This window comes from Lates calcarifer, linkage group LG21 (genome assembly GCF_001640805.2).
Source record: "Lates calcarifer isolate ASB-BC8 linkage group LG21, TLL_Latcal_v3, whole genome shotgun sequence".
Taxonomy (NCBI): Eukaryota; Metazoa; Chordata; class Actinopteri; family Centropomidae; genus Lates; species Lates calcarifer.
In genome coordinates, this window is record NC_066853.1 from 10,402,005 (window position 1) to 10,416,270 (window position 14,266).

Consider the following 14,266-nt stretch of genomic DNA (forward strand, 5'->3'; position numbering starts at 1 on the left):
CCACCGTTTTGTTTATTTTGAGCAGGAAGGAAATCTAGTACAACCTATTTTTTCTTAGTATTTGCATCTCATAACATACAAATCACATTACTGAAAACAAATCTTCAACTACACTAAAAACATAGTATCCCCCTCTTTTTGAGCATTTCAGCGCTTTAAACAACATCTGAAATGCTGGATTCATGTTTATTTACTGAAAGCTTGTACAAAAATGTGTATAGATTAACTTTAGATTCAAATATGGTTTCATGTTGTTTAATCTGTGGTTTTAATGTATGGGTATTTAATTGTATATTCAGTGTTGGTATATTAAGATGGGAGCGATGTAATTTCTTTGATTTTATGGATGAAAATCTGAACATTGAACCTACCACTACTTTTTATTCTAACATACATTTTACTTATTTGACCTGCAATTTAAATTTTTCATTTTTAGTGTGACTTCCTTTTCTTCACACAGGAACTTTTTCTCCCACCCCAACAGCTGAGTTCCTGCGAAGCCCCCCATGAGGTCCGCGACCCGCAGGTTGAGAACCACTGCAGCATCCTCGGCCTGTCTCTGTCCATGGTGCTGAAATCACACCCGTCAAATCACGGTGTGTGGAGTCCCAAAATAAACAACTTGATCTTGGTTTGCAGCAAAATAATAATCCAATCACATTTAGTTTTTTATTCATTGATTTATTTTCTAACGAGCCATTTAAGTATTGACTTTTCCTTTGTACTCCCACGAGGTCTGTATTGATCCTCTCTTCAGAGTCTACGTACAGCGCCGGTGAGGGCTGGTCCCTCCAATCAGCTGTGATGCTGACTCTGTCGTACGATGTTCTCGCGTGTTCTGGTCACGATGGGCTTGTTTTCATCATCGCTTCCTCAGTGCAGCCGTCCACAGCAGCTTGATGTCTCAGTCGGTGGGCGAGGAGGACGAAAAAAAGTGCGCGTGTCGAATATGGACTGCGCACTTCCTCCGCGAGCTTTCATCCTATCGAGCGATTTGAAAACATCCTAATGATGCCCGACGCAGATGTCGCAGCAGCAGCAGCAAGGAGCGGTTTTGCCAGAAGACGGCGGTGCCATGCGTCGTGGTGGTTTTGCATTTTTACGCAGCTATCATCCAGCCTCTTCCTCCTCTAATCTAACGGCGTCACATGCAGCTGAAAGACGCTTTAACGCTCCAGATAAAATGTCTCTGGGTGAATGCCGCAGCCTACAGGATTTGGACCAGCACTGGAGGCCAGCATGCCCGGATCGGAGGACGTTTTTATAACGCTTGCGAATCGTATTTCTTAAATTTTGGTACTTAACATCTTTTTAAAGGTAAGCAGAGACACTTGTATCGACTTATTAGTCTGATGCAAAGACTTAGTTATCGATCTAACTGCATCCTGGCAGGAGCTGCATGGTTTCTCCCGTTTCTGTTGATTTCCCTGGTCATCAATACCTTATTTATAGCTTCAACATGACCTCAATACTTAACTTGCACTTCTCTCTGTGTGTGTGTGTGTGTGTGTGTGTGTGTGGCTGACACAAAGCAGCGTTCACAGTGTCGGCTGGAGTTCAAGCTTCACAGTGCTGCTGGTGGAGTAAACAAAAAGTCTTTATTCTATTCCCGTCCTCTCCTGATTCCCTCTCTCCTCTCATCTCCTCTGTCTCTCCAGACTCGGCCATGGCTGATGAGAGCAGCCTGTCCAGGCAGATAGAGAGCGTGGAGAGGAGCATGGTGTTTCTCAGGCAGGAGCACCTCACTCTGCTCCACGGTCTCCACCTGGAGATCCTGTCCCTGCAGAAACGATGTTCAGGTGAGGGACACTCTGCTGCTGATCCTGTGTGTGTGTGAGAGACTAGAAACTCATGTGACCCTGTTGTTACTGTCCTGTCAGTGCTTTATAGAAACATATATAAGCTGTAAGTATTTACTCCTTTGTTACCAGGTAGGAGCTTTTCCTTATCAATGACCTGATAAATGATAATTAGTCTGTGAAATGTCACAAAAATGATCCAAAGTAACATCTTCAAACTGCTTGATTTGTCCAAGTAAGACTCCAAAACCCAAAGATATTCAATTTACTATCATGTATGCTGAAGCAAAGCAGCAAATCCTCACGTCTGAGGTGACAGAACGAGGTCAATTTCTCCTTTTTTACTTTAAAAAAAGTGACTGAAAGGATTCGTCAACCTTCAGGTAAATCCTCTATCAATAACTGTCCCATCATTTCAGCTCTAACGAGTTCACATTAAAGCGATTCCTCAGCGAGGACCCCTCTGATTGACCTCTTACCCTCAGAGAGAAGCTGTATTAAGGTTTTTAATTACAGACTTGATGGATTATTGGAAAGAAGACAGTTCCTGTGACCATTTTAATGAGGATTTTTCACTTTATAATAATCCATCAAGCCTGCACACAGATATTCTAATGATTCTATCCAGCATTAAATCATTTGAATTTCACCTTCTTCTTCTTCTCTGGGACTGTGTGACCAGTATTTAATATCTCTGTAGTTACAATCTGCAGTGCAGCTGAATGTAATTTTCATTTCAAATAGAGCCCATGTGCACACAGTCCTCATTGTTCATCTAATGTGCTCCATCAGTCAATGCCAGACAATGACTACACGGTGATGTCATGCCACTATTCCTGTAGATTGCATCATTTCCTGTTTGGGTTCTTAATGGATAGGTCGTCCATATAATCAGGAGAGTGCATATTAACGCACACACTCACACCTATTACTATACTTGTGAGGACATTTTATTTAATCTCATTAATTCCCTGGAGGCTTTCCTTACATTCATAAACCCAACACGCTGTATTCATGCAATGTAGGAAGAACGGGAAGAACACCCATCACACTGACTGGGGAGCGTTGATACAATATTTCAAGGGGGTTTTCCCTGGTGCTAACTTTGTAGTGACCCCAGATAAACAGCTTAAATCAGCTAGTTTGGATTTTTTAGGTATCATTTCTTATATAGTGTTGGATTTTATTTTGATGTACCACCCAGCAGCGATGCATTTTCAGCCATTCCTCCAACAGTTTGTCGACATGTCTGTAGTTCTTTTCACCAAGTGGGAAATATCTTGTCAGAAATCCCTGATTTCGCACTCTGCCGCTCTTAATTACGGTTTAAACAATGGGACGTGAATGTAGCGTTAACCTGGTTGTAGTTCAAACATGAAGTCTGTGAAGGGGAGAGAAGCTCTCTTTTGTATTGCTACAAAGTTATTACAAGCGTATGAATTCAAACACACACATGGAGCAGGCACACGCACAAAACACACACATTATTTATTCATTGTCTCACACATACACAATACATCCTCAGACAGATCTGTGTGAACATGGTTTAGTTAATCCATAGATTCCATAGCTTTAGTAATCCATATGAAGGGGATTGTGGTAAAACAAATACAGAAAGGGGGGTGGGGGGTTCTAAGTGTGCATGTGTGTATGTTTATGTGTGTGTGTATGTGTGTGTGAGAAAGAGACAGAGATGGCTCAGAGCCAACGTGACCAGTTGTGGTGAAAACGACCCCCTCCATCACTTTGTAGCTCTGCTGTGTAGTCACATCTGGTCAATAAAGCTGTGCGTGGTGGTTATAATGTGTCTGTGTGTGTGTGTATCTGTGTGTGTGTGTGTGTGTGTGTGTGTGACAGAAAGACCCCAACAGAGAGAGAGAGAGGGTGAGTGTTTCTGTTTACTTCTCTCCCTTTCCACGGGGTCTCCCTCTGCGAGCGCAGGGGGCAGCCCACTCAGTACTTTTACTGACTGTTTATCAGTTTTTGTCCACGTGGAGCTGACGATATATTTATATATTTACGAGACAAAGTGTGGCTAAACCTTCACAACAATAGTTTGCATTATAAAAATGATTTAATTAATAACAAAATCACATTCCTTGCTCAAAATCTCATAAACACAAATATATCTTCTTCCTGCTGCAGCAGCAGCTGGAGCCATGAATCTGCTCAGCCTATAACACAGCCTCTCATTTCCACATTCCTCAGAGGTTTCTGTGGGATTGCATAAGCAGGGACATCATTGCTCCATGCTCACTAAAACACTCAAGACCATCTACTCCTTCTGCCGAGCGTCTTTAAAGCTCCTTACGATGCTTTGATGGCAGAGTGGAAAGTCTGTTGTTTAAGGCAACGTGAGAAGCTCTCAGGAACATAATTATTATGCTAATTCTAGGTCATTTTTTGTCTGTATAAATATCCTGCTCTTTGTTGTTGTTGTTGATGTGGGAGACCTTGAGGATCGAAACAAACATTAGATTTTTTTTGGGAGTAAACTCACTGGAACAGCCACAACAAAAATACATTTATTAACAGATTTAAAGTCAGAAATCCTGTAGTTAGAGTTTGGCTGGTGATATTATTTTGACAGTAAGTATAAACAGGCAGTCAATTGTTGGATTGTATTTTTACTGCAGAGACACTGTAAATGAAGTGATGAGGCTGGATGCTGATAGGCCAACACAGTGTGTAGGTGTGATAGGTGTTTGCTGCCAGCTCGCTAATGTGTAGCCTGGAAGGGTACTGCAAGGTTGAGCTGACGGTGGCGCTGTATAGTCTGCTTTGTATTGTTGACTCTTTTTTTGTTGTTGTTGTTCTGAACTCCTCATCACCATGAAGGCGCTTACCTTTCTGTCTCCTTGAACAATGAGCTAAATCAATATTTTTTAAATGGGGTCTTTTTCTCTTATGTAATTTACTGTGTCATAGAAATCAATTATTTGTGTGTGTGTGTGTGTCCTTCAGGATATCTGTGCAACATTCAAGGTCGAACCATGAAACAAAAACCTTGAGCGCTCAGTGAGGCTGCAGGAAATAAGCCTGACCTACAAAGCGTTAACACACACTGGATTGAAATGTGCTGAGCGCCCGGTTTTCATTGTTTGACTGTTTTTGTTTGTTTTTTTTAAGAAATATTTCTTACACTCGGCTTCCTGCTGTTAAACGAACTTTGTAAATGCTTCTGGCAGTAGTGAATGAGGATAATAACAGACGACAGACAATTAAAGCCTCACACATTTGGCAGTCACAGTTCAACACTTAACCAGCAATCAGGGAGTCTGTCTTTCTGGAGCTGGGTTTACTCCCCCTTCCTTCTTCCCTTCCTTTCCTCCTTCCTCACCTCCTTTCCTTTCTCTATTATCTCTCTTCACTCCCTCTGTCCTCCTCTCTTCATGCCAGCTGCATGGGTGGGCGTGTTATGCTGACTGCAGAGGGAAGGAGAAAGGGTGTGACAGAGAGAGCAAGAGGAAAAGAAAGGCTAGAAATAACACATGCTGTTGGAGATTTAGATTATCTCACAAAATGCAAATATTTTCTTAATAAAATTAGTCGAATCCAAAAATCTCCACTTTGCTGATTTCTGGTGCTGCTGGTTGAACATCTCTGGCTCTGGGAAAATGAAATGTAAATGCAAATGTACTCCACATTAATCTAATAATCAGTGCACACACACACACACATTCCTGTGAGTGTGTGCTGGAAGCTTAATGTCAAGATTTCCCTGCAGTCAGGCCTCCCTGAATGACCATCGAGATGAGTGACAGGCCAGACACGACCAGCGGTCTGCCTCCCGCAAATCACCCCAGAGACTCTGAGCTGAAATATTTTTATCAGGGACAATCCAACACCACTAATAACCGAGTACCATTCAGCAGTCTGATACTTTATCTTCTCAAAAACATAAACCGTTCGTTGCCGTAATGCCAGAACATGAGCTATAATCCGTCCAGTATCTAAAAACACCAGCGAGCCAGATATCATGTCACGTAATATTTGGATAATCCTAACCACTCTGCTGCGTTGTCACACAGGAGCACGATTCAGCTCTATTGCTTTCCTACACTACTAAAAAAAAAAAGTACAATCATGTCTTTGATAAAAACAGTTTTATCATTCGTTCCAGCATTCAGACAGGAAAAAGCTGCTGAGTGTCTGTTATCTGTCTGTCTGTGTTTTTATGGCAGAGGGAATATGGATGCATAGGCCATTCACTAATGCAAGACATTAAAGCCATCACAACATCACAGGGAGTGAACCAGTATTCAGAAGAAACACAAGTCACAGCAGTAAAATACACAACAGAAATTTTAACTCATTTAAGAGCATCTGAATCGCAAAAATCACAAATTACCTTTATAAATCATCAGTGTTCCAGTGTGAAAGTGCAGCTTTTGGTTGAAATGATTATTAAATGTTGTGTAAAAGCTGTTTTTTTTTCACCTACATCAGATGTTTTGATAAATGTGACTCTGCTTACGTAGCTTAACCACAAGCATTTTCAATTTTATTTGACTTTTTTAGATTCCTATTTGTTTGCTTTGCGCTGCCCCTTCAGAACAAATTGCAAAGCCAGTAGTTTTTTGTTTTTTTTTAAAGTGAATATTGATCTGAGGAGTGAGGAATGCTAATCATGCTAATAATGTCTTATTGAAGAAAGTTTTCTCCAGACTGTTGACAAGTGTAATAACAGGACATCACCGGCCGAGTCTCTGGCACTCGTTGTTTGATGTAAAGTTTCAGATTTAGCTTCATAAATTATGGATGAGCTGACTGAAAATGTGCTGGAAACTGCATCGAGCATCTGTTATGTTAACCAGCAGCAGCAAACAGGAGATGTCAGCACGCAGCTTTAATAAGACGTTTCAGCACCACTGAGCATCTATATTTATGAGTTAACAATCTGATTTCATGTGGTTTATTATATATTTCTGCCTCTTTAATGGCTCTCTCCTGTGTTTTCGTCTTGTGTTTTTCAGAGTTGACGAGTGAGCTGAAGGTGAAGCCTCCAGGCAGAAGCCAAATAGGTATGTTTTTTAAAAAAAAATCCCTTAAATGCTCGTAGTTATCTATAATGAAATAATTCTCTGTCTGTGTTGTCTTCCTCTGGTTTAGAGGCACAGAGACAGACACATGTTTACATCTCTCTGGGCTGGTTTGCCTTCACCGCACTCAACCTCAACCCCCCCCCCAGTCAACCTTCTCTCTCTCTGTCTCTGCCTCCCTCTATCCTTCCCACCCTCCCATCCCCCCGGGGGCAGATCCCTGTCAGCCACCCTCCTCCTCCTCACCCCTGCCTCCCTATCACTATCTCTCTCTCCTCATCTCTTCACCAGCAAGCTGCAGGAAGTCTCTGGCAAACCATACGCAGCCAAAATCATGGGTGCAAAGTGCATCTGTGTTTCCCTGTGTGTCTGTGTGTGTGTGTGTTTATAATAGTTTTGCTTCCCACACAAAAGTGCCAAAATTTCCCCCCTTTTGAAAAGAATCGGTCACGGCTGTACGAGTGCAGCTGTGGAGACAGCATGCCTCGACATATTTGGCTCACAGCTGACGTTTGCAGGACCATCGGTGGTGTCTGGACGCAGGGATGCAGAGATAGGCACCATTTTGTCACAGCGAATTAGAGATGGACCAGAGAAAGAGGAGTCAAAAGGCTGTATGAACGTGTGTGTGTGTGTGTGTAGCGAGTAAAAGGGGTGGGGTGGGGGTGGGATGGGTTGTGCTTGGCTGCGTTACTCAGCCATTAGACGCCCCTCATCTCTTCTTCCAGGACAGGTTATCCCCCGATCCATCAATACAGCCCCGGCCCTCTGTTCCTCTCCTGCCCTGACAAATTGATCCATCCTCTTTTTTTCTTTTCCTGCTCTCGTTTACCCCCCTGCCCCCCCTCGAGGTCCCGGTGGGGGTGTCCGCTTACACACTTTGCTGAGAAGGAGGGAGACGTTCAAGTCAGGAAAAGAGAGAGGAAGAGGTGTGGAAGGAGAGAGGCAGCGAGAGGTAGAGGTGGAGAGGAGAGCGATTAAGGGGAAAAGACGAGGCGGCAGGATGCGGGCAGCTGCAGACGTGGAGGAGGGAGAGATGGGTATTGAAGGAAATCAAGATCACATTAGGTAGTCTATAGTTAGCGTATGAGCTCAACCTGGGTGTGGCGGTGATGGGCGACAGAAAATCTGACACTGATCGGTCCTCAGAGGGACAGACGGAGGGAGAATATGGAAGGAAAGGGATGATAGAGAAGGAAAATGATAGACTGAAAAGGATCAAAGGGAAAACGGCAGAGTACTACACGAAGCACCCTTTTTCATTTAAGCCTAATATGGATCCCAGGCTTAAAAGTTTCACCTCCAAAACTCCCACTGCCCTGTGGGATTCTCCTACCCAGCAAACTATTGCCCTATTTCTATGGGCAGAGACATCAGCGCCGGCCTCTGTGGATGTAATCTCCTTCTCCTCTGGTGAGCTCGGGCTCAGTCAGCCCTGAGGTTGCTGCACTGACTCAGGGCTTTTCATCCATACCTCCCTGTCCTCTGGGGAATTTTACTGGAATGAAAGAGCATAAATGTTGTCTACAGAAGCAAAAAAAGAGCAGTATACTGCATTAAACCTGACCTTGGAACAGAGGTTGAAGTTCATAAGAGAGGGGAGAAGACCTCAAGTAGTAGTCTGTCTCTGTAGCTGTCTTCTCAGTGATGGTTGATGATATGATTGAACTGAATTACAAGTACTAGCCTTTGTGCACTGTGTGGTATACAAAGACTTGAAGTGCAGTGTTAACTGTGTGTTGTTTTTAAGGAGTAAAGGAGGTTTTACTTTCCTCTGACATGAACTTTGAACTGATTGAAATACCGGATCAATGTTCGATACAGTACAACTCAATGCTACTACAGTAGGGTGAAAATGAATAGTTGATTTTAATTGATCAACAAAAACACAATCAGCAGCAACTTCAGTGGTTGATTCTTCATTAATTTGGCAAATATGCCAAACATTTCTTGGTTTTTCTAATGCGAGAACTTGTGCCTTGTCTGTTTAATATCTTAAGATTTTTGACCACAGGCCAAACAGAACATGTCATTTAAAGAGGTCACATTTGGCTCTGGGAAATGATTATGAGATATATTATTGTAATCTCTGAAACAGTGTGAACACAAAGGTAGTGTTGCAGCACGACTTTATTTGATTGCATTCGCTTTTAATGGGGTTCATGTGTAGCTGCTGTTGAATTTACCGTCCAAATTTGATGGATGTTCGAGCTAGTATTATCAAATTAGAGACTGGATTGTTTCACTGATTTAAAGGTGTACTATGCAGGATTATGGGATAACAATGTATTTGTAAACACACCATTCAAAGTTGGCCCCCTTCCCTGTCTGTCTGCTGCTGCACTGTGAGCCCTCAGATTACTTATTTTGTTAATGTTTGAGTTGAACGTGTACATACACATGAATTTTATGAAGCTCTAACTTTCTCTCTGTGTCTCTTCTCTGTGTCAGAGTTACAGGAGGAAGAGGAGCTCCTGGAGACCCATTGTCGGGATTTGGAGAACCGCCTGGCAGAGCAGGAGTGCACCTTGGGAGAGATTCGTAAGGAGCTAAGTCACAAAGGGGCTTTGGTGGGAGCCCTCAGAGCCAATCTCAAAGAGAAGGAGCGCCACTTCCTGGAGGAGCTCAAACGCCGCAGCCACTGTTCCACCATCCTCAACACGGAGCTGCAGAAACAAACAGAGGCGGCGGCGTACCTCTCCTTCCAGCTGCACGCTGCCAGGCAGAAACTGCACCAGCAACGGATGCAGCAGCGGCAGGGACTCCTCGCCAGAGCCAGCAGTCAGGCGGCCCAGCACGGTGCCGAGCAGAACTCGGTTTCTCAGCAGATGCCGTCAGGAGCCTCCCCTTCCTCTCCCGTGGTGAAACCCAAGCGTAAGAGCGCCAGGGCGTCTTCGAGAGTAGAGCGTGCCCGGGAGTGCGTGCCCATAGAGAAAGTGATGGGCCCTGCGGAGCCCACGGCCATGCCGGACCCTGCGCTCTTCCTTCACCCCCGGAGGCACAGAGCTCGCTCCAGGCACACTGTGGCACAAAGACAACCTCCGCTGGGTCTAGAGAGGGAGGAGGAAGAGGAAGAGGACGGGGGTGGGGAGGGGCCGGTGGAGCCCCAGGATGAAGCTGCCAGACTGGTGTCTTCAGCTGCAGTGCCCCCTGCTGCTGAGACAAAGGCAGATTAGCAACTACTGTGACCTGTGCTTTTACCTACAGTGTGTTCACTATATCTCCTTCTGACTGTTAATGCTGTTAACTGTTGTTCTGCACCTTGACTGAATTGATACTGAGACTGGTTTTAGCTATTGAATTATATCACACTTACCATAGAAACTTTTTTAACATGGACTTTGATATAACCTTAAACAACTTGCAAGGCAAAACTCAGTAAGTGTCACTTTAAGTCAGACTTACATTAAATTAGAATGATCTGTTTACACTGGTGTCACATGCTCTATATACTGTGGGGCCTTAATTTCAAAGCAACCCCTTTGAGATTCATGGTGAGGGTACGTTTGACTCTGGTAGCCGCCATCTTAGGTGGACTACAGCCCAGCTGTGTGGCCCGACCAACTGTGACCTTTCAAGGCCAACCATAAATCACTCAGTGTGGCCAAATGTTTGTGTGGCCCGCTGAAAATATCTGACATGGTGGGCACCTCCTGTGTGAGTCCTCCATGTAGAACAATATTGATTGGAAGGAATGATATGTTTCCCTCACTACAGTTACTTTATTTTTGTTTTGATTTTTTTAATCCATGACCACTGAACACCACAGAATATACTTTCTGATTGACGCCAACAACAGGAAACTGTATTTAAGGAGAAAACAGATTGAAACACAGTTTTAAATCACAGTCAGTAATGATTGTGAAGCAACAATAGACCTTTTTCACAGCAGACAGGAGACACGCAGGTGTTAGTAATGACAGTAACAATGGCTTCATTCCATTTAGGTGTCTCAGTCGGTCTTGTTAGTGAGCCAGGATGCACATGTTGTTAGTAATACCTGCGTGTTTCAAGTTAAGTCGAACACAGTTGTCTCAAATCGACTACTTCAGTTAGTACACTTGCATGTAGTGGTGGTGTGGTCTTAAATTGAACACGGCTGCCGTGCACTCACAGGAAATGACGATCACAATATGTGACCACGATCGTCGCTCGCCAAAATGTCCGCCAACTAATTTGCTCACTTGACTTAAAAGTGATTGTTTTACTCTCTCCTGCCCTCTGTCGTCTTTCCTCGGCTGCCGTTTTCACAAGTTTGAAAATACGTTGGTGATCCCTCCCCCTTCTGCTGTGTAGCCAAGATGGCGACTATTGAGGGTGAGAAGTAACCATCATCTCAACTTTTGACCATTTTGAGTGCAGTGTTTGGATACTTGTCTGTGTGAACGCACTCACACACTCAAAACAGGAAGTGTGAGTGTGGGAGTACGCGAATTGAGACGCAGCAATAATGTCTGATGTGCAAAAGGGCTATAAACTAAACATAGTTTTAACTGGCAAGACACAAGCATTAAAAAATGGATCATGATTTTACCACAGACGACCTTTACTTCTTTAGGAAACATCCTTAATATAATGTACTTAAAGGTGATGTCTTTTTACTTACATTATTCTTATTGTTATTATTATTATTTCAAACCCCAGGCACATTGTAAAATTAAAACATTTTTAAGCATCAAAAACAGGAAATGCACATCATACATATCACACATAATACACACACACACGTTTTCACTCTCATAACATGTTTTTGTAATTATCCTTCAGTTCAGTTTTATATCAGTTGTAAACTGTTTCTTCAAAACAAAAACTAAATTTGCACCGTCTGCGTTTTTATCAGTGCCTGTCTTTGGTGGACAAGAGGTCAGTCAACGAAAGAGTTGGCCATGTGCAAACTTTGCCTCCTGGGCTCAACAACACAACATTTACCCTGTGTGTTTTACTAAAAAGACACACACTGAGGCATGAGTGTGCAGCTGCTCCTCTGCATAGTGACTGCTTGGTATAAACAGGCCACGTTCAGGTGATAATCAACTCTGACTCGTTGGACCATGAGCTTCACTCAGGTGTGGTTTGTGTACTAAACACACACGCACACGCAAACACAGACGACTACTTCTTCAACTCACTCGTGTTTGAGGTTGTTTTCGTTTGGGTGGGGGGTGGGGTGGGGTGGGTTTATTTTCACCTCAGGAAAAATGGACAAACAGGAACACAGTTGTAGGTTTTGGTGTGGTTTTCAACTGAAGCACGGTCTGATTTCAATTTGTTTCATTTTTGTTCTACACAAATTCCCAAAGTAGCTGTGTCGAAACGCACGCCAAGAAAATAGCTGTGTAAATGACAAGAAGGCAGGCTCAGTCGAAAAATATTTGAGTGTGTGTGTGTCTCTCCTGTGTTATCAAAACACATGCACACGGAGACCTCTAGTGTAACAATGAACAAATAGCCTCTTGGAGGGAAAAAAGCGAACGAAGGAAGATTAAATTAACACTTTGAATGGTTGTATTTTAATCTAGGACATACTCTTTCTGTTACTGCTTATATGTATCAGTGCCGATTATGATTTCACTGTCGTCCGATCAATACCCCAATGTAATTACTGCCTTATAATAGAGGATGTGAGAAATAACAGGAGTCAGAACAAAGTGTGGAAACATCAGACATTTCTTTACTCAAGTCTTATGTCTTTCTGTTTCAGCAACACTTTTATAAGATGCTGTGAGGGTTTTGCATATAAAGGTTTAACTATGTGTAATGTGGCACTTCAGTTATTTTTCATTCAGAAATATTTTGCCGGGAGTTGGTTGATACTTGAGCCACGACTTAACTGAACATCAGTAACTGCAGTCGCTATCTCTGACACGAGCCTTCCTGTGAAACTGAATTTAATTGTGATTAGTTGCTGTGAGGCTTTTCTCGCCCTCTGCAGCTTCTGGTTAGAGGTTTAGGATCATGTTTTAGAAGTAAGTGTTCAATAAAGCAATATATCAATATATTTATATATTATTGGTAGGTCATGTCAACTGGTTTAAGTACACTCGAGGTGTTGAAAATAAGATTTTACGATTGTTTAACTTTGTATTTTGTAATTGTTGAGCTCAGTATGTTTTGCTTAATATTTTTCTGAATTGTCTAACAGATTGTTTGATTGATTTCCAAAGGTTCTGTTGATTGTCACTGAATATGTACATGATTAATTGTTATGTTACAGTTTATAGTAGGCATATCCAAGTAGGGGAACCAAGGATGTGCTGTATGTGAAGCAGATGGGCATATTATTATGCCACATGAGACTGTCTGGGTGAAGAACTTGTCTTCTTTTTTTCTTTTTTTAGCAAAGATGCAAATGTGACGAGGGTTTTTATTTCACCTCTCAGCTGGTAAGCCATTAGTGTAACTGTGTGCACTATTCCTCCTTAAGTTTTATGAGACAGTAGGGGATAAAAGTACGAAGCTGTGTTGTTTAAAACATTTTTTTCCTCAACAGGAACCCTGAACTTAGACTGTTAGACTTCATGACTTCCACTTGTCATCCAAACGAAGCAGCAGGTAGATTAATCTCTTCATCCACCCTTCATAATCAGTTTAACACCATATTAAATCATCATTTCACATTTTAAATAATCTGTGCTTTGGTATAATGCATAATGCAACATCATGGATAAATAATCAAACACTGGCTGCTGTATGTGTCTTTGCTCCAGTGTGTACAACTCAGAGACTGACGACTTGTTTGTCTGCTTTGAGGGAAAACGCTAATGAGCCAAAGAGGCCCACCACTAAAATTAACATGGAGACGAGTGGTATGATGCCTTAATGAAGATGTCTCTTCATGAATATTTCAGTTAAAGGGAGAAAATCTTAACCCACTGCCTAATTTTTTTCCTTATTTGCAGACCATATCTAGCATCACTCAAACATAGCAAAGCCAGTGGATAATTTACTCACACCCACTGAGAATGTCTTCCATCTTTCTGAACGCCTATATAATAATAATAACACTAATCCTCATAATAATAATTATTATAATGCTAACAAATGTCAGCAGCAGAATCATCTCTGTCCTTTAGTCTTGTCCTGGTTGAGGTCAATGAGTTTTATTTTGAATCTTACAGAAACATTTCAGTATGTGGCATCATGAAACATCTTGTTCGACATGTTATGTGGTCTCTAGCAATAACGCTGTGTGGTACCCAACGATGAAAAGCAGAGAGGTGTTGCTCTGGGTCTTTGTATGGTTTTTGGTCCGTGGGCGAGCATAAGCTGTTGACTGATTACCGCATATACTGTGTTAGCTTCCTATAGTGATCTACTATACACATAATTGGAATAAAATGAAGGATTGTCTAGTCTGCTGCCTGCTTGTTATTGAACCAGAGAAAATATCTAAAGGTGATTAAATGATTTGTGTTGTCACAGAAA

At 42.4% G+C, this 14,266-nt stretch overlaps 1 protein-coding gene across 1 annotated transcript; it reads left to right on the forward strand.

Moving 5' to 3' along the window:
- The first annotated feature begins 19 nt into the window (after positions 1–19).
- On the forward strand, positions 20–14,193 carry ccdc92ba (coiled-coil domain containing 92Ba). Its single transcript, XM_051078957.1, has 4 exons — positions 20–1,317; positions 1,659–1,799; positions 6,776–6,823; positions 9,293–14,193. Exons 2-4 carry the CDS (start codon positions 1,667–1,669, stop codon positions 10,015–10,017), a joined length of 906 nt encoding a protein of 301 aa, XP_050934914.1. The 5' UTR covers positions 20–1,317; positions 1,659–1,666; the 3' UTR covers positions 10,018–14,193.
- The last annotated feature ends 73 nt before the right edge of the window (positions 14,194–14,266 follow it).

Bases quoted from the DNA above. Each gene is read 5' to 3' on its own strand.
- ccdc92ba (XM_051078957.1), top strand. From the start codon at position 1,667: ATGGCTGATGAGAGCAGCCTGTCCAGGCAGATAGAGAGCGTGGAGAGG. The intron at 1,800-6,775 runs GTGAGGGACACT...TGTGTTTTTCAG, and splicing joins CCTGCAGAAACGATGTTCAG to AGTTGACGAGTGAGCTGAAG. The intron at 6,824-9,292 runs GTATGTTTTTTA...TCTCTGTGTCAG, and splicing joins TCCAGGCAGAAGCCAAATAG to AGTTACAGGAGGAAGAGGAG.